This window comes from Penicillium cataractarum (genome assembly GCF_028827025.1).
Source record: "Penicillium cataractarum strain IBT 29864 chromosome Unknown utg000004l, whole genome shotgun sequence".
Taxonomy (NCBI): domain Eukaryota; kingdom Fungi; phylum Ascomycota; class Eurotiomycetes; order Eurotiales; family Aspergillaceae; genus Penicillium; species Penicillium cataractarum.
The window spans coordinates 1820440-1847005 of record NW_026622740.1 but is presented as its reverse complement, the minus strand read 5'-3'; the positions used below and the strand labels follow the sequence as shown (position 1 = coordinate 1847005).

General features: G+C 51.3%; 11 protein-coding genes across 11 annotated transcripts; 4 read left to right on the top strand and 7 right to left on the bottom strand.

Moving 5' to 3' along the window:
• Window positions 1–74: 74 nt before the first annotated feature.
• On the bottom strand, window positions 75–2150 carry N7496_005222 (S9 family peptidase; the record flags this gene model as incomplete). Its single annotated transcript, XM_056698151.1, has 4 exons — window positions 75–1194; window positions 1252–1991; window positions 2049–2083; window positions 2123–2150. The coding sequence occupies 4 exons, from the start codon at window positions 2148–2150 to the stop codon at window positions 75–77; spliced, it is 1923 nt and encodes a 640-aa protein (XP_056556676.1).
• Window positions 2151–2570: 420 nt separating this feature from the next.
• N7496_005221 (TauD/TfdA family dioxygenase) lies at window positions 2571–4125 on the top strand (the record flags this gene model as incomplete). Its single annotated transcript, XM_056698150.1, has 5 exons — window positions 2571–2964; window positions 3025–3261; window positions 3316–3389; window positions 3439–3605; window positions 3657–4125. 5 exons carry the CDS (start codon window positions 2571–2573, stop codon window positions 4123–4125), a joined length of 1341 nt encoding a protein of 446 aa, XP_056556675.1.
• A 743-nt stretch (window positions 4126–4868) lies between these two features.
• Window positions 4869–5930, bottom strand: N7496_005220 (uncharacterized protein; the record flags this gene model as incomplete). The annotated part of the gene is made up of 3 exons (XM_056698149.1): window positions 4869–5075; window positions 5144–5497; window positions 5556–5930. The coding sequence occupies 3 exons, from the start codon at window positions 5928–5930 to the stop codon at window positions 4869–4871; spliced, it is 936 nt and encodes a 311-aa protein (XP_056556674.1).
• A 1051-nt stretch (window positions 5931–6981) lies between these two features.
• On the bottom strand, window positions 6982–7224 carry N7496_005219 (uncharacterized protein; the record flags this gene model as incomplete). The annotated part of the gene is made up of 1 exon (XM_056698148.1): window positions 6982–7224. The coding sequence occupies one exon, from the start codon at window positions 7222–7224 to the stop codon at window positions 6982–6984; it is 243 nt and encodes an 80-aa protein (XP_056556673.1).
• A 491-nt stretch (window positions 7225–7715) lies between these two features.
• Window positions 7716–8817, top strand: N7496_005218 (gnat family protein; the record flags this gene model as incomplete). Its single annotated transcript, XM_056698147.1, has 3 exons — window positions 7716–7780; window positions 8015–8367; window positions 8423–8817. 3 exons carry the CDS (start codon window positions 7716–7718, stop codon window positions 8815–8817), a joined length of 813 nt encoding a protein of 270 aa, XP_056556672.1.
• A 2888-nt stretch (window positions 8818–11705) lies between these two features.
• Window positions 11706–14016, bottom strand: N7496_005217 (translation initiation factor 2A; the record flags this gene model as incomplete). The annotated part of the gene is made up of 5 exons (XM_056698146.1): window positions 11706–12868; window positions 12943–13580; window positions 13648–13719; window positions 13793–13862; window positions 13992–14016. 5 exons carry the CDS (start codon window positions 14014–14016, stop codon window positions 11706–11708), a joined length of 1968 nt encoding a protein of 655 aa, XP_056556671.1.
• A 438-nt stretch (window positions 14017–14454) lies between these two features.
• On the top strand, window positions 14455–14697 carry N7496_005216 (uncharacterized protein; the record flags this gene model as incomplete). Its single annotated transcript, XM_056698145.1, has 1 exon — window positions 14455–14697. One exon carries the CDS (start codon window positions 14455–14457, stop codon window positions 14695–14697), a length of 243 nt encoding a protein of 80 aa, XP_056556670.1.
• Window positions 14698–15426: 729 nt separating this feature from the next.
• N7496_005215 (uncharacterized protein) lies at window positions 15427–16401 on the bottom strand (the record flags this gene model as incomplete). Its single annotated transcript, XM_056698144.1, has 2 exons — window positions 15427–16234; window positions 16331–16401. The coding sequence occupies 2 exons, from the start codon at window positions 16399–16401 to the stop codon at window positions 15427–15429; spliced, it is 879 nt and encodes a 292-aa protein (XP_056556669.1).
• Window positions 16402–16903: 502 nt separating this feature from the next.
• Window positions 16904–18582, bottom strand: N7496_005214 (uncharacterized protein; the record flags this gene model as incomplete). Its single annotated transcript, XM_056698143.1, is given in 3 exon segments — window positions 16904–17145; window positions 17165–18373; window positions 18543–18582. The coding sequence occupies 3 exon segments, from the start codon at window positions 18580–18582 to the stop codon at window positions 16904–16906; spliced, it is 1491 nt and encodes a 496-aa protein (XP_056556668.1).
• A 558-nt stretch (window positions 18583–19140) lies between these two features.
• On the bottom strand, window positions 19141–20434 carry N7496_005213 (ESCO family N-acetyltransferase; the record flags this gene model as incomplete). The annotated part of the gene is given in 3 exon segments (XM_056698142.1): window positions 19141–20243; window positions 20258–20340; window positions 20403–20434. 3 exon segments carry the CDS (start codon window positions 20432–20434, stop codon window positions 19141–19143), a joined length of 1218 nt encoding a protein of 405 aa, XP_056556667.1.
• A 3124-nt stretch (window positions 20435–23558) lies between these two features.
• Window positions 23559–24660, top strand: N7496_005212 (18S rRNA pseudouridine methyltransferase; the record flags this gene model as incomplete). Its single annotated transcript, XM_056698141.1, has 2 exons — window positions 23559–24074; window positions 24184–24660. 2 exons carry the CDS (start codon window positions 23559–23561, stop codon window positions 24658–24660), a joined length of 993 nt encoding a protein of 330 aa, XP_056556666.1.
• Window positions 24661–26566: the final 1906 nt, after the last annotated feature.

Below are 26566 nucleotides of genomic sequence, written 5' to 3'. Positions count from 1 at the left end.
GTCAGAGATATGAGTGAGTAAAGCTAACAGTTCCTCAACAATGGCTTATATATCCCGAGTAAAGTGGCTTCGCCTTACTGCATCTCGTTTGTCACGAGATACTTGACCCACCAGTTCTCTTCTTCCTGCTTGGCCGCTACGATATTTTCTGGCATCCTAAACGAATGGCCCTCGTCAAAGAGCACCAACTTAACGCAGCCACCCGCAGAAACGACAGCATCCCTCATCTTCTCAGAGTGCCCTTTGCCAATCACTTTATCGTTTGTTCCATGGATGAGCAGAAGCGGGAAATTGACCGAAGCCGCTCTCGCAAATGGACTCCTCTCTTTCCCGATCGATTCTAATTCGGTGTTGCTACACCGAGCCTCACCCGAGATCAACCGAGCAACATAAGGCTTTTCAAACTTATGCATAGTCCGCATGAGCTCCGTCAAGTCTGACACCCCCGCTATGCTCACACCTGCCGCCCAGAGATCTGGATCCCGCGTTAGCGCCTGTAGAACTGCGTACCCCCCAGCGCTTTTCCCCGTAAGACCAACACGCGAGCCATCTATCAGGCTTTCTTGTGCGAGATACGACACAATAGATACAGCATCATCAACCTCATACTCTCCCCAGTGTCCATCGAGCATATCACGATAATCCCTGCCATATCCACTTGAACCAGCATAGTTGAGCTCTGTGACGGCGAACCCGCGGCTCGTCCAGAACTGCACTTTGGGGTCCAAGGCAGGAGTGCTGTGGCATGCTGGGCCGCCATGAAAAGAGAGGATGAGTGGGGGAAGGGCGTCTGATGGGCCTGTGTAGTAGGGATTCTTGGGGGAGTAAAAGATCGCATGTATCAACCCGCAAGCTGCTCCATGGGTGCGGGGTATAGAGAGCAGCGAGGAGATAGAGATCCAATCTTTCTGGATTGTTTTATCATGATCACCTCTGGGTAGGGCCTCGTATGTGGGCTTTTGCGAATCGGATACATCGACGACATACAACGTCCATGGGTCTCTTGGAGATTTACCCAGCACCAAGAATGATTTATCGGATACTTTGACCAGACCATTATCTGCCACGGCGACAATCGGTAAGTCCAGGGTGCGATGCGTCCAGTCTCTGAGATTGATTAAGACTACCGCATCGGTTGCGAGGGACGTGCAGCAGGCAACCATTACTTCTTGTGATAATTGGACGTATGTACGACTGGTCACTTGTTAGCGCGGGGAGACAACTTCACCCGGGTGGGTGGCTTTCTCTTACCACCCTAGCACCCATTCAGGCCTTGAGAAATCCCGATCTTCCAGACCAGGTAAGATAAGGCGATTGGCCAAGCCCCCCCACGTCTTGTATAACTGGTAGAAACCAGACGCATCCGAGGCGAAAAATAACTCCCTACCTTCTAACCCCCAGCGAGGCTGACTGACACTTTCGCTCTTCAGTTTCCCTGATACGATCCTTGGGTACTGTATCGCTCCTTTCTCCAGCCAGTCAGCTATGGAAAGAAGAGACCCTGTCCACGGCATGTCCGGCTCATTCCACGAGAGGAAGCACACTAGTTTCCCATCAGGGGAGAATCGCGGGCTGGAGTAAAAGTCATAATTAGACGCAATGACCGTTGAAGTACCCTGCGTACAATTAATGACCACAAGGTCATTGACTGTTGTGTTGCTATGGGTCTCTCTAACAGCAAGCATCCATTCTGCGCAAAGCGGATGGGGCTCGAAGTCTGCATATCGAGTGTTCAACCTACCCGGGAGGAGAATCTTCACGCTGCCAGTCCCGGGTACAAGGCTACAGACACTGCTCGTTTTGAAGTCTGTGAAGATCAGCCAACCATACGGGGTGCACCTCAGCGCTGCACCGCCATATTCGTGGACAGATGTTCGTGCACTGAATTCTTTCGGGAGGATATCGCGGAGACGGCGGCTCTCTGGGGAATATTCGATGATCGTGCAGCGGCCTGATCTGCGTGCTGTGTAGTATATGTATCCCGTGTTTGGCTTGAAGCGGTTACAGTGAGAAGAAATGCAATGATGGATTTTTGATGGCAGTCTTACATCAATGTCAATGTCCTCGATAGGCGTCCTTCCAGCTATGAGGTCTCCAGTTGTTATCGAAGACGTCCACGTACCGAATGGGGCAACTACCTGAGAAGCCATCTGGTGAGTTGGAGAGACGGAGGACTGTAATGTGACACGGGTGAATTCGAGAATCATTGATTATAGCAGTACTCATTGTCACAACCCAGTCAATATAAGCAGCTTTAAGCGCATAACATCCAATGGCACTCCATGGGTCTGATCGCGGCAAGGTGTGACGGCCCAATTGCAATTGCATGAGACGGGCAAGATGCATCTGAATCACACTATGGAAATGACTTGGTCATGTTTGATGTCATGTGCTAATGGACTAAGAGCCTCATGGGCGGGGAATTCACTCTGCGCTCTGGCAAGATGGATATTTAGCGGAATTGCCCATCGTGCTCACATCACTCTCGCTGTGCCTAACCCTTATTCTTTTCTGGTTAACCTTCCAAACCGAGCCTCATTCTGCTCTAGTCTTAGCGGCCATCCATCACAATGCCGACTATCACAACTGCCGAGGAAGCCACCATGCTGCAGCTGCAGGATACTGCTAGTTCCTGTGGTCTGCGTCGTTCGTACCTGGGGACGGAGTTCAACCAGCCCCAGGTTGACAAGAACTTCTTCAAGCCGTGCAGGGTCTCCATCGTGGATGATGCGCCTCGGCCAGACATCAAGTGGAACCCGTCCTATGTGACCTTCGTGAAGAGGGTTGACCGGCTGGCAGTGCTAGCAAGCGATCGTCCTACTAGTCTACCAGAAGGCTTTCCTGCTTCTGTAGATTCAGCACGAGTTTGGTCTGGGTCAGACTTTGAGAAGCCATCAAGTTATATCTTGAACTTTAGCGAGGATGACATCAAAGAAATCGAGAACGGACTTGCATACTTCAAAGGTTATCATCTGATTTGTCCGAAGGCCTTGGTATCTGGCTAAGATTCTTCTTTGTGTCTAGGCTTGCCCGGTGATCATGGTCCAGACGATGTGACCAAAGAGACCTTCCCATTACCCGAACTTGCAGAGAGACTTAAAAAAATAGCATATGACCTGCATTTTGGGCATGGTTTTGCCGTCCTGCGTGGCCTGGATCCCGACAGATACTCTCCCCTCGACAATATACTCCTGTATCTTGGCATCACCAGCTACATTGCCGAGACTCGTGGCGCACAGGACTACGACGGGCGAATGGTTGGTAAGTAGATGGTCGTCTATTCGGACTGTTATACCGAACTGACATGAGGCAAAGTCCATATCAAAGACATGGAGAAAAATCTCCCTCCAGAGACAGGTAGACCGTCGCCGTACTCTAGCCGAGCCCAGGTAAGAGCCTTATCCTTGGCTCGCTATCGTTCTTTAACTAATGCTCTAGCCCTTCCACACCGACCGCTGCGACATTCTAGCCATGTACGCACTCGGCGTGGGCGCCGTTGGCGGCGAATCCCTCCTGGCCTCGTCAGGGAAGGTCTACAACGAGATCGCTGCAAACCGGCCAGACATCATTCACGTCCTGGCCAACGATGACTGGATTTTTGATGAGTACGTCCTCATTTTCAGATAAGAAGGTATCTGCTTACTCCCCTCTGTTAGATTCCTCTCCTACCCCAAATGGCAAACCGGCGCTCTCCTCTTCGACTTTGGCGCTCACGGCCCCAGCTTCTGTTACTCTCGTCGCCCCATAACTGGCGCGCCCTTCTCACCACACACCCCAGGCGTCCCCGCCATGACAGAGATCCAAGCAGAAGCATTAGACATGGTGCATTTCACAGCAAAGAAACACCAGATCTCGATTACACTGCAAAAGGGTGACATCGAGATCTTCAATAATCTAGCCCTCTTCCACGGGCGCGAGGGCTTTGTTGACGACGAATCGCACAAACGGCACTTCTTGCGGCTATGGTTGAAGAATGAGGAGATGGCATGGGAGACTCCTGAGACACTGAGGAGCCAGACGGCTGAATTATATGAGAAGAAGGGGCTCGATGCTCCACCGAAGTGGGATGTTGATCATGCGCCGCCAGTACCGAGGGTTATTACGAGGCATATGCGGTGCTCGTAGTTTATTTCCTGTCATTTCTTTTTTAACTTCTCAATCTCTCGCTAACATTTGACGTAGCTGAGAGTTGGGGAAGAGGTAAACCAGCTTGGGCTAGGGGCTCAGCTACCCTGGGGCTAGGAGCTTAGCTTTGGAAGAGCCGTGCTACTTCGTTTTATGTTTAGTGACATTTCCGCCCCGCGATGATGCGTATTCCTTTTGAATTATATCATTTCAGCCCCTTACATGCCATGGTATATATGTCAACGCTGGCATTGCTCGTGTGCCTCGTATCAATCAATATCCTATATTTCCAAACTCCTTCTGCGCTCCTTCCTGCATAGATACACAAGAAAGTACAATACATGGACTCAAAGACAGTTCATCTTGAACAACAAGAAAACGCTTCCAAAGATAGCTGCAGAAACCCAGAATAATTAAGAGGAGAGTTTCAAGGACATGTACTCCAATAGAGCTTCCCAATGTACCACCTGTATCTTACTTCGTACATACCCATCCCCAGCCCCAAGCCATTGGCTATGCTCCACTAGAAGAGGAACAATAGGAATGGTAGGAAACTATTGATGTTGGATAATCTCATCCATAATTTGCATGACACCCGGTTCCCACCCGCTATAAAACAATTGATGGCCCCAGTGTAGGTGCGCGGCGTAGCGGTGGGTCGTTTTCAGGAGTCGCAGCTTGTTTTCTTCAACCATTGTTAACTTGAACGAAGAGAGTTGTGAAAACTCAAGGGAAGCGTGTAATCACATACCTTCCTCTGCAATCATTGGCTTGGCAGCCTCGAGAAAGCGCTTCTGCTCGAGGGTAAGAACGGCCAGTTTATCGGCCTTTGGGCTCAGCCAGTCGATCGTCAGCGGGGTAGAGCCGTTTAATGCGATATGGAAGTGTGCGAGCAAGATGCGGCAGCTGTGGAAGTAACTGTTGAATTCTTCCATGTCTGCGTAGCGGCGCTGTTGTGGTAGTCGGTTAAATCATCAATGACTTCTAGAGTGTAGGGTGGGATATGTATAAACCGTACCCGAAGCCCAAACTCCTTTGCAAACTTCTCACCGTGAACAGAGCAGGCCTCAATAGAACTCAGCAGGATGAAAATTATGAGAAAATTCTCAAACCACTCGTCACGCTTGGGCTCCTTCAGTCGTCCGTCTAGCTTGTAGAGAATTCTGTTTCGCAGAGGCAGCAGTATCTCGCGGATAACAATCTGGTCGAGCTGCGTGTCCATGATAGGAGTGACAGGGATAATGCCAAAGTCCGGACATGTCTTATCGGATATGGGGTCCATGCCGAGAGTCTCATTGCCGCAGATACGCCAGACTCGTTCTGTTAGTCGCGTTGTAGTCCAGAGCTCAATGGCCTGTTCTAAAAGGGTGTTCTAAAGAGCAGATAGCATTAGGGCCATCTGTGCAAAGGCGATAAGGGGGTGTGGTTACCTTTTTGGTCGAAATGTATTGTTGGGCGGCTGCGACAAATTTCCTGGTGATATCGTTCGCATTGGCCAGGATGCTATCAATATAAGGACCCCGTGCCTCAAATGCGTAGTTCCTCATGTTGAGAACATCTTGCTTAACATTATTCAGGCAATAAGGAGCCATTTCAAAGCTATGTTCCTGTCCCTGTTCATCGGTCCATGCTAAAGCCGTCTTGTCGGTATCTCGGGGTGTGAACCTCGAAACTGTGACCGTCAACTTCAAATCACCAACATCCTGGGTTAGCTCAAGCGTCCGGGTGTCAAGGTCTTGGGCTTCAATATCCTGCACCAAGAAGACCTCCTCTCGGGAGGTTGAGTCGAGAGGGCTTTGGAACATTGGTTCTAATCTCGTCAGTGGTCGTCAGCAATCGTAGTCAAGACGGGTATCGGAATAAAAGATCGTACTCAGTCTAAAGAATGTTGCTTCGGTGACTCTCGATCGACAACAGACAAATGTCAAGATCCGAGGCTTCGCGGAGCTACATTTGAGACAAGGCGAATACGGACTCGCCTCGCCAATATCACACTTTGCATAATGTTACCAATGCTTTTCTTATCATGGTATATGGTTCATACCTTTGTCTTCAGCCTCCTGCACCGCGGGCATGCCCCGATTTTCTTTGTCAATTGTTGACTCTTGCGGCCTTCCTCGGTCAAACTACCCCTGGCATTCTGTGACCGGCCATAGACTGCCTGTTCCCCCTGCAGGACTCCCGTGTGTTTATCAACAAAAGTCTTCACAGAACTCTGATTTGACGTTAGTAAATTTTGCCAAACTTGCATTGTAGTGTGACCTACTCTGTCAAAGATACTGTCCGTGCTCGTCTTTTGTCGCTTTCGAGGCAATGCTGGTCCTGCTGGCGAGTCTACAGATGTGTCGTCGTCCATCGGAATGACAAACCCTTGTTCGATTCCAACAGACATATCGTGTACAGGAATTGGCGTCCTTGCAAGAAACTCCGACAGAAGGCCCGCGGTTTCGTCGTCGGCTGCACGTAATATACCCCCCTGCTGAATATTTGGACACATGGCGAGCGTCTGGGTTTCTAACGGCATAGTTGGTACAGGAACCGGCGGGCCCATAGTTGACGCAGACGATACCGCGTTTGCAGGCGGCATGGCATGGTTGGCTGGAAGATGAAACGGTGTCTGAACTGCAAGTGGCTGATGATATCCATAGGCCGGGGCTGTGACGGCGCCTGGATTGTAACCTGTTCCAACGCCGGACGTTCCAGCAACCGGAAAGTCGGGTTGTTGCGACCATACTGGTTCAAACCCACTGGTCTGATTTCCTAACAAGGAGGCGCTGGGTGTGAAGGCCAGGTCTAGGACAGGATTTTGTGAGTGACGGCCGAGTAGAATCAAAGGCATGTGCTTTTCTTTTTTTTTCACTCACCAGGTTGCGCAGGCAGTCCTTGCAGGCATGGTCCACCTGGCACAATACCAAAAGAAGTTGCAGGTGATCTAAACTGAGCATCGTCGAATAGATGGCCCAGCCAATCGTACGCAAGAAAATCGTCATTATCTCCTGCTGAAACACCAGTTGTACTGAATTCACGTTCGATTCGCTCGTACAGCAGTTGAGCAGTCATCGGGTCCAGTAGGTGGTAGTCCTCCTCACGCTGATGCATGTTGACTGGCAGGGTTGTTGTTCGAACAGAGTCTGGGGAAACGCAGGGGGCGCCATCTCACTCTTTTTATGTCGCCTTAGGTTGGGAGCAGCAACGCCAATTATTCTTTGCTGGTTCGGTTGGAAAGCGATGAGAATGATCTTTGAATCGAGGCAGACACGGGGTCTAGGCTTTAGTGGGGCGAGGTAGATGGCGCCTCATCAGGGGGACGGTCTCGAGAGCCTTGAACGCCCTAGTTCAAATACGGACTCAGCCTCGCTCACCCCAACCATCTCCTAAACAGGCGACCGGTTTTGAGGCCGAGGTTTATTTCCACGCGCCTCATTCCACCGACTAGTCTTATAGGTGAGACGACAACGCTTTATGCCCAGGCAAGACTAGGGTGGCTTCCATCCCTGCCTTCCGGTGGGCATACCGTATTTCCTACTCTGGAAATGATCTTCGCATCTGCTTGAGTGGTGCCAGCGCACCCGACTCAAATGTCAGCCACAATGGGAATCAAGCTGGGCCAACGACGAAAGCCGCAGAACCTCTCCACATTGATTTGCTATGGCAGGTGCGTTCCCATAACGACTTCCCATGCTAATCCTCTAGCTGCCGCCTAAACCCCCCCGCCATGCTGTGGTTTGACAGCAAAGACCATGACCTCAGATGCTTTTCTTTTCCTCATCGTCCTCCCTATATAACGATCCAGGCTTGGACCAAGGTCTTTTGTTCTATGGTTACAAAACGCCTTATGTCGCCTATCTTCCATGGTGCTTCCGTTCTTCAACTCATCCACCCTTTCTAGGGCACTGTGTATTATGCATCAATTGTTCTTCACAACCTTGGCAGCGAATACTCTACGTCCAGGTGTCCCAAGCGACATCGATGGAGTCGTGGACGTCGTGCTGGCCGCGATGCCGTTAGACCCCCAGTGGGACTGGAGATTCCCGTATCGACATGAGTACCCCGAAGACAACTACAAGTACACCAAGATGCTGTTCGAATACTTCCTAGATCCAGAGTGGGATGACTGGACGGTAATGGTGATTGAAGCGACCTCAAATGAAGACCCGGATGTTTCCAAAATCGTTGCCTTTTCCGTCTGGGACATATCATACATTAGGGTTCTCAAGAATCCGGAATATGAGCCACAGAACCGTACGAGACCCTGCCTACATTTGAGCCCAGCCTCACTCTAACCTTATGCCATCAGCAATGCGTGAAGTAAGCAAGCGTGGAGGGGCAACCCGCCGAGACGCCAACCCAGAGCGCATGAAAGCGTTCCGAGAATCAGGAGACGAGGTCATGGAGACATATTTCAACCCGCTTTATGGTCCTCGTCAAATCCATCTTCAGATTCTCGGCACCCACCCAGACTATCAGCGTCACGGCCATGGCTCAACCCTGTGCCGCTGGGGCATGGACAAGGCGCGAGAGGATGACGTTGCCTTGACGCTTATCGCGAGTCCGATGGGGAAACTTCTTTACACGCACCTCGAGTTCAGACTCGCTGGTAGTGGCGTTATTGAGATCCCAGGTGACCCCGAGACAAATTCTTGGGATGCAATGGACTGGGACCCGAACATGCATGGAAAGCTGGAATTGTGATGCGTTCACGGTATTCTTTTTGAAGACCTCGCCTTGAATTCGACTATCTCGATTCTCAGATAGCGAAGCCAGTATGATTTCTTAGTTTAAACAAATTGAGACTAAGTGACCACGCATTTGTGCCTCCCTCTTATGAGCCGGGGCCAGTGTCAAGCAAGCTTATAAGACCGTGGACTCTATATCTCTGGCTATGCACGTTGTGCCGCACTATTATTACAAACCTGAAAAGTACCTGAGGGCCGCGGCTTAATGAAGGATATTCGAGGGCCAACCAACCCCCGGAGCCTTACATTAGCGCTATCACGTGCATCTTCTGATATCCACGCCTCCATGGTCGTATGTATCGGAATCGGGTTGCTAAGCTTATCTAGGTGCACCAATCGGATTTCAATAGGTCTAAATTTTAAAGAAGCCCCAAGTTATCTAGCAATCTAGATAACTAGGTAATTAACTAATACATGCGGAATTATAGTATCTCCTTCCTCCGAGTCCCCACTACAATTGGTCCTGCTCCGACATAGTACCACTAGTATTTGATTCGCTAAAATCAGATCTGCAGTATGGTAATTGGTCTGAGGCAGAGGTTATTCTGCTAGTAAAATGGGCTTTGAGCAGATGGCGCCTATCGGCCGCCGCAGCACGGGCTTATGCTTAGGCTAGTACAGTCATGTGTTGGCTCAGGGATGGGGTTGACCCCTACTGACCTAACTTCTGTTTCCCTTGACACTCAACCTCTTTTTTACCTTGGCACCTACCTTATTAGTTCGCCTCACTATGCCTATCACCCGATCAATCACACGCGCTAGGGAAATAGATGCCGAGAAGACTACGATAAACCGCGCTTCAGAGCAACAGAAAGTCTTGCCCGCTTTCAACAACGGCACCACAAAATTGCCACCTCAGAGCCGCAGATTGATAGACTAGATATCGCTAAAAGATACACCTAGTGCTATCCTATATAGCGACGAACTCTTTACCACCCTCCAAGAGATATATAAACTCCATAACTATATCGTTATAGCCCGAGGTCGTCCACGTGAATTAAGCGAGATTAAGTAACTTATTATCGGTAAGTAGTATTACCCTCCTATACCGTCTTCTAAATCTCTATTAATTAACTAAACACTAGATTAGGGAAGTAGTAGAGGGAGGGAAGAGTTTCTAACCCCAGAGCTTTCCCTTAGATTAAACGAAGCCCTTATACATCGCTTATAGATCCGCGAAGTTACGTGGATAATTCCTCATAGAGGGACGATTATAAGCGTAAACCCGCTTTTCCCTCCATAAAGGCTTTATAATATCCTAATAATCTATTTCCCTATAGATTTAGATCTAGAAGCTATATCCTCTATTAAAAGGTTTAGAGGGCTAGGCTACTAGCATATAGATAATGAAGACCCAGCTCAAAATCCCTTAGCGGCTCTTAAGTCCTAGATACCTATATAGATAGAGGGGGCTTATAAAAAGCAAGGGCAAACTACGAGACAGTTAGCTTATTTTATCGGATTCGTTAACGAGGAAGGAGAACGAATCTATAAAGAAAAAGTGTAGTATAATCCACGCGGGAGACCACCTTGGGATATTATGGTAAATTTCTTTAACGCCCTAAAAGATTTCGGGATGATCGGGTACGAATCCCTATATGTTGAATTCGTGGAGGTTGTTCACTATATACCGGAGAACTATATACCAGAGCCAGAGCCTCCACGGCCTAAATATCCTGAAGGAAGGAAGTTTTTAGATAGGTTGCCAGTCTACGACTTAGATGTCTCATTATAGACGAAAAGCAACGACGAAGCAGATTACACAGGGTAGCACTAACGGTCGTCCAATAGTGCTACAGAACGACAAACAGATTGTGAATAGACTTATTGTTAGTTAATTTACTAGTCAATTTTTCTTAGGGCCATCCAAGCCGCTAAGGAAGGTATCGCAGAGGAAAGGCAGTGCATGCTGAACTTTTGGAGAGAAGGAAGAGAGGATCACGAAGAAGATGCAAATAAAAGCAGACGGCAGAGATTATAGTTCGACATATCGGAAGATATATAGATTGAGACCAGAATGCATGGCTCGAGCAGTGTCAGCAAGTATGGCTCATATCTTTGCAAGAAGTCAGCTCTTCCTAAAGAAAATTCCTGGTATGATTCGGAAAACACGGTATCTTATGATATCGAAGGGGCATGGGCGTGTCTGACAGACATCTGTACCTAAGTGAGCCTATACAATATATTGGTCAAAAAGGAGAATCGAATTACATTCTTAGGGTAGATGATGTTCTAAATTCGATCAATCTAGGGGAAAATCGTACTCCTGTGGTATTTTTTTTTGGCCAGGTTCTCAAGTAAAAGCCGGGTGAGAGTGGGAAATGCATTGGGTTGCCGTGTTTGGGTCTGGGAGCTGGATGTAGATGTCAGCACCGGTGTTTGGTGAGAGGACTGTGCCAGGGAGGAAGATAACGAGTTCAGTGAAGGGTATATCTACCCCGCGGTCGTTATATTCCTTTTAGGACTCTAATTCGGCGGTAATTAATACTTATAAACACGTTTCTAAGTAGGCTCCGCGTCGTAGTGTCACCAAAGTTTCTTCTAGTGCCACAAGTATGATCCTAGAATAATTGAAAGTATGGGGTTTACTACTTGATAACTACGAAGTTAAAGCAATTTCAATCAATCTGGACGTAATTTTCTATTTTCAGGCACCTATACAGGCCCGGACGACAAGGGTGTATGCAAAAGACGAAGAGAAAGCACTATACACAAAAATCGTATAACACAGCCACACAAATGCAACCACCCAGCCCTCCAGTCCATACAGCCAGCACCAGACACCAGACACCAACAGCACTAGAAACCCGATCTCAAACCTCTCAGATACAACCGCAACTCACCCTAACCGCTAAATCCAACGGCCTCGAGCTCCTTGCGAACAGCATCCTCGGTCTGGATCTTCTTCATCTGAGTATCTTCCAACTTCTCACCGCCAGCCAGACGCATCTTCAGCTCGTCGATGGCGCGGATCTTCTTGAGGAGACCACGGATCTTCTTATCCTGTGCAGATGGGTCCGCGACGGGGGCGGGGGCAGCAGCAGGAGCAGGAGCGGGGGCGGGAGCAGCCTTGTTGGAGCCGTTCACGGGGGAGCCGTTGTTCTTGCCACGGCCACGGTTGGGGCTTGGGCCGGTAGGGGCGTTGGCGGGGGGAGCGTTGTCGCCGTCCTCGCGAGCCTTCTTGGCGGCCTCGCGCTTCTTCTTGTTCTTGGCAGCGGACTTGGAGAGTTTCTCGTTGTCTGCGCCAGGAGGGAGTGCGACACCACCGCCAGGCGCGGCACCTGGGGGCAGGTACTCCTCAGCAGGCTCAGCACCGGGAATCTCACGGCGACGGGGCTTGCCGAAGCCGTTGACGCCGGCGGCACCAGCGCCGGGGAGGCCCTCGCGGATGAAGGCGGCGCCACCCTGGTCCTCGCGCTTGAAGGCAAGAGGGGTCAATTGACCACGGGCACCGGGGGGACGGTAGGCACCGGCGGGCTTGACGGGAGCTTTGCGGGTGGCCAAGTACGCGGTGGCGGAGGGGTGGGGCACGGGCAGCTTGGTGAAGGGGTCACCCAGCGGGTGCTGGATGATGCTCTGTGGGCGCCAGAAGACGTCGTAGAGCTCGGTCATTTCCTCGTTGTACACAAGGCTACCGCTAAGGTGCCAGATACGGATACCGTTGTCGACACGCAGGCGAGGGCTGGTGGTGGCAGTCAGAATGTACTGGCCATCGGGGGACCAGTTGCACACGCTGGCGTTGGAGGCTTCCACGGTGGCGATCTTGTGGAAGTTCCGCTCCATGTCGTACAAATCCATCTGGCCAGCCAGGTTACCGAATCCGGCAACCAGAACGAAACGTCCATGAGGCGAGAACAGGATGGTATTCCGCGGGCTTAGAGGGAAAGTGTGTGTGGGCTTGCCACGCACGTTGAAGATGGTGGTCTTGGCGGGCATGTAGCCATAGACAACACCAAACTCCTTGGAGTTGGGGTTCCAACTCACGTCATGAATAGGGCCTTCTTTGTCTGTAAAGTAGGGGCGTTTCGGTTAGCCTGTTTGCCCGAGTAAAGATCAATAGCATTCAAAGGAATCCACATACCGAGATCAATTCGAGAATCAAAGGCGCCGCTGGCACTGAGCAAGTACAGCGTAGTCTCACCGTAGTAGCTCTTACCAGTCTTATCGACCTCAGTCTGCGCAAGCACAATCAAAGTGGTACCGGAGGAGTTCCACTTCAACTGGACCTTGTCGCCCTTGAAGAAGCTCTTCTGGGAGACGGGAGCACCGAACTGCGGCACGATAAACACCTTGACGGCAGCGGGCTGACCCTTACGCTCGGGAATAAAGACCGCAATGGACTGGGTCTGACCCGGCGAAAGGGCAAAGTCCGCCACCCCCTCCACACGTAGCTTATTCCACACCGACGACAGGTTATCACTCTGGTAGAACTGAACCTCGTTGGTCACGACGCGGGCACACAGCTTCTCATCGGGGGTATATTGCAAGTTCCAGCCGGTCTGCGACTTCTGAACAAACTGGCCCACAACCGAGTGCTCGTCTCCGGCCTCGACCGCGCGCCAGACCTTGAGGTTCTTCGTAGCATCACCGTTGGCATCCTTGGTAGGTCGTTGCCAGGTGATCACGTAGGTGCCGAGTGGCGAGAAGCCCAGCTCAAACACATTGTCGGCGAGGATGGTCGAGACAGTGTGGCCAACGGAGGCATCCACAATGGTGACCCTATCAGGCGGGGGATCAGTTAGACTTTCGGATCAAAGGAGTGGTAGGGCTGAATAGGCATGCTTACTTTTCAGGCGACGCCCATGCATAGTAACGGCCGCACGGCGAGTAAGCACCGCAACGGAGGTTTCCCTCGGGTCTAGACGTGGCAAAAAGCACGAGTCAGCAAGGCCACCCATGTTATCTTTTAATTAATGCAAGTATATTCTTACCGTGTAAATCCCGGCAGAGGCTCATAAACGGGGGCAGCATCCATGATGCCAATCCCCTTGAGAGTTCGGTCTAGCGGCCTAATCAGTCCGATGCCCAACCAGATATAAACAAAGCTGCCATTCCACTAATCCATTCGACCAGTTCATCGACCACGAGGGAATAGGAGAAAAGCAGTAGGAGTAAGGAGGGTAAACATACAAGCAAGCTGTGTAGGAGCCGCCATCTTGAAGTCGACTTGCAGGATCGAGTTTGAACCACGCAAAGATAGAAAAATCTTAAAGATCCCGTATACGAGCAAGCGTCCGAGTACGCAGCGTAGAGTGGGTTTTAAAAAACGGGAATCACCCAGGCAGCGGTGTCGGCGTATGTGATCGGAGCCTCACGAGAAACTCTTCCCGCGTGACGAACGAGGACGAGAGTGTTGTGAAAAAGTAAGACTACCGGCGTTAAGCACGATAGCAAAACCAGCGAGGATACGGGCGAAGACTTTAGGGGAAGGCAGTCACAAAGGGAGGCGTGCAGGATTCGACTTGGAGATGCGAAACTCAATTGCGCGGGCGAAGCGAGGCAAGTGGCGGAGATTCACGTAGCGGTGGGCGCGGGGGGAAAAGACGTTGGTCAGAAGTCTTTTTTTCTCTCTGTCGGATTGCTAGACAAGTCAATGCCAGCAGGGGGCGGGGCGGAGTCCGAAGAGGAGAAGGGAGGAGGGGGAGGGGGGAGTGTGGAGGGAGAGGGAGTTAAGGTGGTTGAGGAGTGGGGGATGGGAAAGGTGGAAGAGGATGAAAGAGATGAAAATTCGGGTGTTGGCGTGCGGTCACTGGGGGCCTTTCGGAGGCGGCATGCCGTCATGCTGGCCGTTGCGGGCTGGGCCGAAGGGCCTAGCCATTCGTTATATGGGGATTGATGTTTGCAATTTTGTATATATCTAGAATGATATGAGTTGACTAGTCGTTTATTGTTTACGTGGATTAATTAGATGATCGTATTGAAAATATTATGTAGAAATGATTTGAATGTTGTCCTGTTGTCCTTTACACGTGATCCATATACGCCACCCTGGATCTACCGAGATGTATGAACTGGAGAGTACCCTGTCATTGGCCACGAATTGGGCTTTTCTTTGATATTCTATATAGAAAAAGGTCATAGTCTGTATAAGAAATCCATGCCTACCGTCTTGCTCTATTTGTTGAGAATGGACATGTGCTACGCCACTCGCGCCGGGTCCCCATCTTTGTACCAGATATACGAGTCAAGCCACATATTTCGAAAGAATCAAAAGTAATTGCTAACTACGCTTGAAATTATCATATCACATACACATCATTCATATCCAGCCCCATACATGGCCCAGTTCCAGTGCCACCCAAGTCCTCGTCCGAGTCCACCTAGCTCCTCCCATAGAAATACATCCGAACCAAATTCACCAGAAATCCAAGTGGCTAGAAACAGAACAGTAAACATGAGACAAAGAAACAGTAAAGGGGATCTCAGTATTCCACCACATAGTATTTTTGACGTGTGATCGAAAGAACAAAGAAATCGCCACCCGAGTTCTCCCTTCTTAATCTCCCTCCATTACCTCGTCCACCCAATTTATGGCTATTCTCGAACCAGCTCAGGGTCATGATCCCTACTCATGCTCTGTATCAAATCCACCCGAATTAGGATTCGGCGTAGCCAATCGCGGTGTGCGAACCGTGGTATCAATAACATCTTCATCAAAGGTCATCCCATTGACCATTCGGGCATCCTCAGGAACAGGCTCAGGCGTAATCGAGCCCGCCAGACTAGACGAGACCATCGGGTTCTCTCCAGCACCATACCCAGCCCCATACTGCTGCTGTTGCTGAAGGAAACTAGCCAGCGTCCCGGGACGGGCCACATTCGGGCTGACACCCGCACTGCCCATACTAGGTGGTCGGGCACCACCAGAAGACATCCGATTCAGCCCGGGCGGCGGACGACTCGTGGGTCCGGAGATGGTACTATTAGCGCCCTCGCCAAAACCAACCAGACTAGCATTTCCTTCATCACTGACATTCCCCACACTATCGCGGTCATCCACGTCGACGTCCTCGCTCATTTTGTCCGCCGAGAAGGCCTCGCTGCCCGATGCCCAGGTCGTGTGACCCACGCTACCAGTTGCACTGGCACTGCCGACGGTGCTGCGCTCCTTAAATGCATGGCTGTCGAAGTAGCCTGGGATGTGTGCGGGTGGGATATGGGCGGGTGGGTAGATGCCCCCGGCGCGGGCGGTTGCGACGCGCTCGAGGCCGGCGAGGCGGGAGATGCGGTCTGCGCGCTCGGCTTCGAGGGTGTTTGTGGAGGATGTTGAGGATTGATGTGCGTGGCCGCGGGAATGTGGGAAGGGAGCACCCTGGTGGCCATCTTTGATGGCGGTCGTGGAGAGCGCTGAGAGGCCGGAATTGGGGGTGCCACTGGATCATTCGTTAGCTCAATGTAGATGCAGGTCTTATCGTATGGGCGACCGTAGAAAGGAATTGACGGAATCAGAGGAAGAGGGGTATCCTTACGGGCCCATGTCCGAGGGAGTGACGGGGTCAGAAGGAGGAGGGGGGAGGTTGATCAGAGTAGGCGTGGTCATCGTGGTGGTTAATTCGATCTATATCTCCTTGTTCGATGGATCTTGAGCTGTGTCTGAGGTTGAGTTGAATTTGACCACCAGATCTGGACCAAAAAGAAGGTATCGCAAAGCTTGTGGTGTCGTTCAAGAGAGCTTGTAGAGTAAGAGGCGTGATGTGAGGAGGATTTAAAAAAGTGACTTGAAGTCAAAAGACGACGGTAATTGCGGGGAGCAAAGGGACCCATTGGGCCTTTTGTGGCGACGTCATGTCGGGCCGCGAGATAAGCCAATCAGAGTGGAGTTGGCGGGACGGTTTGCGTTGACTGGCTGAGGGACTACACAAGATTGAGCAGTTATTAAGAAGCGATTGACTACACGGTGCAATCTGATAATATGCTAAAAGGCAGAAATAGAATATAGAGAGCTCCAGTAATACAGACAGTTCAATATAGATTCGTTCATTCGTACAAGTGACTACCAGACTCCCGCAGGCCCAGGCCTGGCCCCGCCCAAAGCCCCCGGATCATTGACTAACCTTGCGGCTCTCATAGTGCCCACGCAGATCATCCACCTCCTTCTGCAGCCGGGACAGATCAGCCAAGATATCCTGAGCATTAGATGGCTGCGGCAAAGGTGTTTCCTCCATCCCCATCACCTGTGACACCGGCCTCCCCTCGCTACTACGGGAACCAGAGTCTCGCGCGCGGCGCGGGAGGCGGCGGGGGTGGAGGTGCCACGGAGGAGGACGAGCCACCGGACAGTATACTGCCGTGCGAAGAGGCACGCCGACCGGGCGGGGGAGGATTTGATCTGCTGGTTGAGGGAGGTGGTGATAAGGAGTCTGGGGGTAGGGAATGCCCGGGCACGGCACGCAGTTCAACTTCCCTCTCCCTGGACCTAGAGGCAGGTGGTGGCATGCTGAGACGCTTGCGATCTGGTATTGAAGAGGCCAGGGAGCGGGTGGATGGACCCGGGCTAGGAGGCTGTGAGCTATCCGTGCTCTCGGAATCACGCGAGGACATGGTTAGACGACTGCCACTTGACTTGGACTGTATGGACTTAGATCGTCGCATCTGGCTATGTCGGCGGCTTAGAGGGGGAGTGGGGGGGCGTTTGTGCTGGGAATGTTGAGAGGTACTGCGGTGGACGGACTCGCCTGGATAGGTCGGGTCCGGTGCTCGTGCGCGCTGCTGGTCTTCAGAAGAAACCGAGAAGGTGAAGTAGTCTGATCCCGGAGCCTGGCTTGTCGAGCTGGCATTAGGGGTACCGGACCGGCGTGCAGAGATCTGGCTCTCCGGGGAGGAGGCATGGTATGGGAGGCGGTTAGTAGATCGAGGTGGTGAGGTGTGAGAGGACGAAGAAGCGGCATTGACACTGGTGCTGGCCGTAGTATTCGTAGCAGTGCTAATACGTTTGCCATGATGACTTCGTGGGGGAGGTGGTGGCTTCTTTTCTTTGTTGGACCGACTTGACGGAGATGTACTGGTGCCTAGCTCCGGTGGAGATCGAGATGTTTGTGTCTGGCCCCCATCGCGAGTCACCGGCATTGGGACATTTTCTTGCGGTGAGCTTGAGTCCGAGGTCAGTCCAGTCTCTGATCCTGACCGCATGGTTTGTGTAGCAGGTACAAATGGCAAGTTGAATGATGGCGTGGTCGTCGATCCATCGGCGGATGGAGCTGGATGTGGAGCAGACCCAAAGAATTCTCGCGGGCGATCATTGAGCGCCGAGCTCGTGGAGCTTCTCCGCTGGGTATTGTCATCGTAGCCAAGGTCGTTGTCAATGTCGCTCACGGAAGGGTCGGGATTGAACGGATCCACAGACTGTTCGTCTGTTGAAGTCGAGTCATCGGTTTCGAGTTCCAAGGATAACGCAGGCTTCTTGGGGTAACCGTTGGGCAGCTGGGTAGGCACCGAAGGAGCTGGTTTGGAGAACAGGTCCAGCGACGCATTGTCGGGAATTGGGAGTGATGCCGTGGCACCAGCGGAGCTACCTATTATTCCGACGAGTCCATCAGTATTTTCGCTCGTGGATGGCGGTCAAGATCAAGCCGCGCTAGGATGGGGAAGAATGTTGGCTGAATGGGGATTCCCATGGTCGTGCCTTATCGGGACGTGGCGGATCGGCGAGGGGAGAAAGGGAGATGGGCTCTTTCAACTTACTGTCTGGGTTTCTCGCGCGGAAAGGATTGAAACCAGACATCGCGACGGAGAGAGTTTCTTCTCTCTCTCTCAGTCTCGTGGGAGAGAAGGTTGGAAGGAGGGGAGGATCCCCCGCGCTTCTTATCCCATCCGCCCCCTCTCTCCGAGGGTGTCCGGGAGCCCCGAGAGGCTGCAGGCGCGAACCCAATCCTTCCATTTCTCACATGGCTAACTGTGACTGCTCGAATGGACTAGGAGATTCGATCGAAGGATTGGAAAATAGATAATAATAAATCGAAAATCGAAAACGAAATGGCTTCTTGGTTTGACTGAGACAACCAGGGGCGTATAGTATGGTACAATGCTAGAAGAACGCAAAGAAACAAGAGACGAAATAGAAAAAAAAAACGAACAAGCCCCAGTCCAACCAAAAAGACAAAAAGAAAAGACCCCCTCCCTCCGTGTGCCATAAAAAATAATCCCAGTAAGAATATAAAGATCGGGTTGAAAAGATCAGAAAGAAAAAAAAGACCACTCAACCTCCGCAAACTGCCCATACAAATGGATGCCACATCCATAGTCTTCATCAGATCTCCATTGCGGTGTTTGGTTAGACCCATCACCGCTCGTTATACACATGCCACGTCTCATCATCCTCGAAGAATTTATGAGCCAGCTTCTTGCCACTCTCCGTGGGTTGGCTGAACGCAATCTTATCCTTGGGGATCTCCATGCCGTAAATGAAATTGCTGACAACACAATCCAACAAATCCAAGGCAATGCCCTTTCGTCGCGATGCGCCTGATGTCCAAATTCGTGAAACTCCAACGATCGCTGGATGAATCTCGTCCTTGACCGACACTGACGAGCCGTTCGTGTGGCCATTGGTTTCACCCTGGACCACCGGGCGCGCCTCCCAGATGCGCTCCGTTAGACATAGCCCCACGCAGCGACTGTCCTTCATATGCAGAAACACTCGGTATCGATCGACCTTCTCCTCAGTATTATCGGTGTGTAGGTGTTTCGGAGGTTCGGCCTGGCTCCAGAGTACCTCGTCCTCAATCTCCGGCGATGAAAGCTCCTTATTGACCACCTCGAGTACCTTTTTCGCTTGGTTCTTGGCACTGGGCGTGGCCTTGCGGTCGACAATAACCACGTAACCCTCATCAAACCGGGTAGCTTCGTAAACCCAGCGCGAAGCATTGGCGCGCATAAAAGCCTTGCCGAGGTCGACGCCCGTCGAATTCATTTCGTGGAATTTTTTGTGCAATGCCGAATCTTCCGTATTTGAGGGGATGTACTCCATCCCGCATGTCGCACAAGTCTTGCGCACCTCGCTGCCTAGGTCAATCTGCATCTGACGCAGCGCGGGCTGCTTCGGCGTCGCCTTTTGTGGTTGCGGAGGAGGTGGTGGATGCGCATGGAGCTGCTGTTGCTGCTGCTGCTTGGGCGGGTCTGCTGAGGATCGCACACTGTTGGAGTTGACTTCCGTCAGAGGAGATCCGGCGGCGGCTTCTTTATGCTTGCGCTTGAGAAAGGCAAAGGTTGGCTTGCGAGTATTGGCGGGGGGAGGAGTCAAACGCGGCGGTGGCGAGGAAGGAGGAGTGGTGAGATCGTCGATATCGTCGAGGGTGCCTTCGGACAAGACGACCGAGTTGCGGCGTGAGGGACTGGACAGGACGGCGGCGGATGACTCGCGAATCGCATACTGAAGGTTGGTTTCTGCTTCGTCGGACTCATCTTGGACGCGTCTTTTTTCGCGGCCCGTTCATCGTCATAGACGCGCCATGTCGGTCTTCCGTATGTTTTCATCAGGCCTCTGGAGAAAAGGGGAGGGGAGTTAGTGACGGACGGGGTCGCGAGATTGGGGCAATCGCGTACCGCTTAAAAGAATTGGTGACAGTCCACGGCATCTCCCCGGAAGTCTGATCTTTGTGGAGGGGAGGGGAGAAGGTGTTTATTTTCCAACGGGGGGATTTTTGCCAGTTTACATAGGCGGATCGTCCGGTTCCACTGCACGCGTGGCGCTAACTGGTTTAGGTCATATTGTTCAGGTCAGGTTCGTGAGTTTCGCGGGTCAGCCACTTACTTTGCCAGTATCCCTTGCTGGGAGAAGCAGTTATCAAGAATACCGGTCGGAGGGGAGAGAGAGTCGGCTAGGATGAGAAGAGCAAAGCAAGAATATGGATGATTTGGGAACAGTGATAGTTTAATAATCGGGGCGATCAACAGGAGCCCACACGAGCTGCGATGGGGCGTTTAATAAGTTTAATAAGACACAAGAGTCGCCACCGGAACGAGGAGGATGAGAGGAGGGATGAGAGATTAAAATCAGTATAATCATAAAATGGTGATGAGTATGCAAGATGATGAAAAAAAGCTACTGGCTAATAAGTCTTTGAGAACAAAAGACTTTTTCAAAGTGTTTGAGCCCCAACTGCTGCCTGTCCAGGTCTTCTTATTCCTTCTCTCTCTCCACCAGGCCGTATTTTCAATGCTCTTCATTTGCTCGTGGTTGGAGTCATAGTTGGCAGGCCATGATTCCTCTCCATAATCCTATATGGCTGTAAATTCCCGTCGCTCTGGTATGTTCGGTGGGACCTCCTTTTACGCCCCCCTTTCCTGCCCAGGAACCATCCACACTGGACGCTGATTTGCCCAGGTCGCTAATTTGTTCATTTCTTCCTTTTGGTTCGTTTCGCTCGAGCAATCAGCGAGCTTGGGGGAGAGTTATCCCAGCCTCAAGGATGGGGCCCCCAACCAACAAGGAGACAAGTAGCTCGCGCATCGCGTATACAGTCCAAAACACGATGGAGCAGGTTCTTCTATATGGCCAATGATGGCAACCGTGGAGGCAATTAAAAGGATTTAGCCCCATTCTATTGTCTTTTCAGCTTGGTTATATTCAATGACAATTATAGTTGGAAAGATCAACGGCTTAAGGCTAGGCAGGGCTGTTCTGACAGTCTGACTGTTTTCCACAAAAGGATGAGGTTATCCCACCAAGTGCCAGGCAGAGAGACCAAGACTAACCACACTAACACGGCCAGAGGCCTAAACAGACCCAAGGACGCCTCAGCCCAGCCAGTTGGTGTTGGGCTGTTCCCGTGTTGCATCGTGCAAGGAAGCGCCGTTGCATCTCCCAGCCCGCCAATGGTAACCCTTCAAATTAACAAACGTCACCATCATCAATCACCTCGACAACTCCTCCAAATCTAGCCCCAAAAGTCTGGCAGTCTGGGGTCGAGGTCTGATCTCTAATCCTTACGACACACCGGGGCTCCGGACGGCGCCTACGACTATTTTCCTTCAGGAAGAAACCGGAGGTTTTATCGGGGAGGCGTCTCACGTCCGTCACTGCTGATTGGATCCCAGGCCAGACAGCTCTGGGCAAGATCATTGATCCAGCACACTGATTGGCTTCGACCTGACCGTTGGCTCCTCGTTACGAAACTCTCCCTGTCAATCCGTCTTCTTGTCTTCTCCTGTCTCTATTACGAAGAGGGGCAGGAAACTCAAGAGGCCGGCAGTGCCCTCCATCAACTTTTGGTCTGCGCCCCCCCTTTGACCCCCGGCCACCGCGGAGATCCGGGGGTATGCTTGCACAGCATAAAGTTTCAGAAGCACGGGGGTACTTGGGTGGCGAATCTATGCACTCTACAGGACATGCCATGGAGCTCTGGATTCGATTCGTCATGGGCCAGACGGACAAACGCCAGAATGCATATCCCATGCTGCTACCCCAGTCGAAGCACCGGGGTCCCATTGCTTCGTCAGACCAGATAATGACAAGCCAGATCGCCACATCAAGAAACTAAGAGCAATGACAGGCACCAGCTGCAAAGTGGGGGTTTGAGCTTGATCCAAGTGGAAGACGATCCGGGTGTCAGCACTGCAGGGTTCTTGCAATCCAATGGACCGTTAGAAAGGGCATGGTGCTCGAGGCTGATTGTTCGCCCGTATTACCTCAGAATTGGGGCCGATCCCTGGATCTCACCGACATTCTCGATGCTTCGATTATATCGTTTTCGATGGATCTCCCGCTTCCATCTCATGAGATGAGTACGATATGGGCGGGGTGTGATGGCTTAGCTGAAGAGCTTTTCTTTTTCGCATGGACAGCGACTCGACTTTCGTGCAGATTATTGGCTACACATGGCGCATCGCCAATGCGGGATGGGATGGATGCTTCAGGGTTGAGAGCTGATCTGCCCTCGTCAAGCTGGTGAAAGGCGACCAACAGAGTAGTTATAAAGGGCGTAGCTGACTATATAGCTGAACTGGGGGCTGCTAAAGACTCTGTCTCTCCGTGTCCATTTCTGACACCACCGACTACAGCTTAGTCGCTTCCAGTCTACTGCAGTATATTTGCAGTAGCGCGCAGAAATATGCTCGGTGATCGGACACCGACTGCATCTCAGGAGGGGATCTTCACCGAAGTCGGTCCGGTGTAGTCCCCGACAGTAAGACTGACAGAAAACAATCAACTAACATACCTCCGTATGCTACTCCTACTGTGCTTGGAAAAGTCTCCGATCGGGGATTATTATGGAGTTTCTTTAGCTTAGACTTATGTAAAGAAGAGGGGGGGGGAGGCCTGTCAGGCAATTAGTTATGCCGTACCTACATAATAGGCTTGTGATCAGTCATCGACGTGTTCAACTCGCAAATCCCAAATATCGCAGTCTACAAAAATAGAGGCCAGATCCAAAGCTGATCAATCCGTTCAACGTCGTTCCCCATAAGTTGCTCTAAAGTCCTTCGGGCCCGCTTTTGACCCGCGGAACGTCCGACAGCGCGGACCCTCCAAAAATCTCTTCGACACTCCAAACCTTCACCTTCATCAACTCTCTCCAAATCATGTCGGATACCGCACAAGTGGCAGGAAAGCGAAAGCGTGCGAGTTAGTGATCCCTTCTTTTTCGTTGCTATTTGGAATTTTCTATTACACCTCTCCCTGCACCCCATCTACCGCTTTTTACCCTCTTTCCCCCTCCCCAATATTTTTCATCTCCCCGCGACGAGGATTCTTGTACCATGGACTCTGCCAGTCAGATCCTTCAGGCAGACCCTACAGACTCGCACAAGCTAGCTTCGAAGCAAGATGAAGCCGAGCCTGTGCAACTGAGTCCGTCGAAACTTTTTGCCGCGGCTATTCCATTCCAGCCCGGCCAGCAGCAACACCATCACCTCCAGCAGCGGCCGCAGCAGTCATCTCCTCCTTCTCCTCCTCATGCCCGGAAGGTCCAGCCCGCAGGCGCAAGTGTGCAACCCGCTAACGACATACACTTGCCAGGGACCCAGTCGTGCCCGCCGCCCGAGCTCCCGCAACTCGTGGCCGAGCAGCATGCGCCTATTCCGTCGCACGACAAGGACACCCAGCGTTTGATCGTGATCCTCTCAAATGCCAGTCTGGAGACCTACCGGGCCTCTAGCGGACGTGCTGGAGCCAAGGATGAGAAATATTCTCTGTTGAACAGTGACGAGCACATTGGTATCATGCGTAAGATGAACCGGGATATCAGCGAGGCTCGTCCGGATATCACCCACCAGGTATGGATTCTAGGCCCGCTCGAGTGTCGCGTGATGTGGAGACGCAGCAGACACAGGAGACACATTTTTCTTCTTGTATCTATCCTAACACATACTCTTCTACATTTAGTGCCTTCTCACCCTCCTCGATTCCCCCGTCAACAAGGCCGGCCGCCTGCAAATTTTCATCCACACCGCCAAGGGTGTCCTCATCGAAGTTAACCCCTCCGTGCGCATTCCCCGTACATTCAAGCGTTTCGCCGGTCTGATGGTTCAATTGCTGCACCGCCTGTCCATTCGCTCGACCAACTCCCAAGAGAAGCTGCTCAAGGTTATCAAGAACCCTATCACCGACCACCTGCCCCCGAATTGCCGTAAGGTGACCATGAGTTTCGAGGCCCCCGTCGTCCGTACCAAGGACTACATCGAGTCCCTGGGTCCTCGCGAGAGTATCGCCATTTTCGTCGGTGCCATGGCCAAGGGTCACGATGACTTTGCCGACTCCTTCAAGGACGATACCATCTCCATCAGTAACTACAGTCTGAGTGCCAGTGTGGCTTGCAGCAAGTTCTGCCACGCCGCCGAGGAGGTGTGGGATATTCTGTGAGTGAGGCTATCGAGGAAAACTAAAATCGCGCAGCGCTACGCGCGCGTCACCTCGAGCCTTGCCGTTCGCAGATTTCCGGCATCATCTCCGCGTTGCCCATGACCGCCACGAATTTCCTTTGCGATGGGGGACTGAACCACGGGCGGGTTCTGTTGAGTTTGAGAGTTTTCGTGATTTGTCTTGACTTGGACCGACTGGCCGATGGGGAGTCCCGATTCTGAGAGGAGCAATTTCGACATGGATGCGACATTGAAAGAAACAAATATTCCTCTACCTTTTTTGTTTTGTTTATTCTCTGCATTTGCTGGCTGTCGTCCCTCTCTTCTCTTCTCTTGATTCTATGTTTTAATCTCTACCTGTGTTTTTGATCGAATCCTTGATTACCCCGTGAAGAATGCGTCTTGACGGGACGGCCTAGCCAGCCATGTCGCATTACATCATATCGAATTGTTCTTCTGGATCGGGATTCCCCCTTTGCCCTGGAATTGAGTTTTGGGGGAGAGCTTCTCGTGGGGGGTTTGTTGCCATTGTCGCACACTTTTTTGAGCTTGATCAGAAAAGCGTCGTGACATTGGAACGAAACCCCCATGGCAAGATCCAGAAATAACCAACGAAAAAAAGAGACACTCGGACTGGATGGCATTTGGTTCCTTTTCGCCGATCCAGTCCTGATCCAGAGCCCTAGCGTTCAAAGCCTCTCTTTCCGCAGCGCAGCCCTTTCTCTTCGACTGTGGCGATGAGACCAGAAAAGTGAACAGCAAATTATATCGGGAGCCTGTTGCTTGACAAGGCTTTCTGAGATTAGGCACATATTGTGTTTGAATACAGTAACATTTTCATATTGTATTAAGATGTGCCGACTAAAATAGTAAGGTAGCTTGTAGTCTGTGTCCTGTGACCTGTGGAGCTAGAAGTGCTCCATCGAGCTAAACGTAGCTTCTAGCAGGATCTGGTAAATAGCTTTCGGACTTTTGTACGCCTAACAACACGTGAGGTCCAAGTAGTAGCTACGTAAGACGTAGCACAGTAGATAGTTAGACTGTAATCGGGCCTGGCTAGTATGTACGAACGGTTATCCTCGACGTGGCACGTATTTAGTGTCCGCCTCACTTTGACCCTACCTGCACAAAGGCCCGCCACAGTCTACAGCATAAAAATCCACTGATTCAGTAACATAATACAATATTGTACCCAGAGGCGAATTAAGATACGGAGCACCCGCTCATCGGAAGAGCGCATGTTTTGTCCAGACGAGTCATTGATTTTACGACTCTATTGATATATGGTAGAACTTACTGTACGGAGTATGGTTGACGGAGTATAGTCGAGGGTGGTATGGCATGTTCGAAGGGAATTAAGGTACCAGCCTCATGCTGGTTTTCTGCATATCTGCCCAGGGCACACGTCTACTCTGACTGTAGTTAGAATCAAGGATTACTGTATTCTTGAATCCACTTGGCATAAGCGAGTCGATCGATGCAGAGTGAACTTCTATAGAACTCTTGTGCAGGTAGCACCTACAACAGTCATCTAGAATAGAAGATAATAATCATTCATCTCCAAATAACTTCCCAATGACTACAAAATTACAAAATCCATGTCTAAAAAAATCACATCCAGCCTCCCGTAGTATGTACTCAGTACTCAGTACAGTAGCGGTCAAGCCCGTCGACCGAATTCCGAAGTCCTCCTCCATTTCAAATGGCCAATGCACATTTCCACCGTCTCCACCGACCAAAAACCCACCCAAAGCAGTTTTTAGTCCCTTCATTTGTCCATTCCCTTCCAGCACGAGAATACACCCAGTTCTACTGCCCACTCGTACTCATCCACGCATTTCTGCTCCCCTCTGCCAAGCTCCACTCTTCCATGCTGTCCCCGCGCTGACTTGGCCACCCTGGGCTCC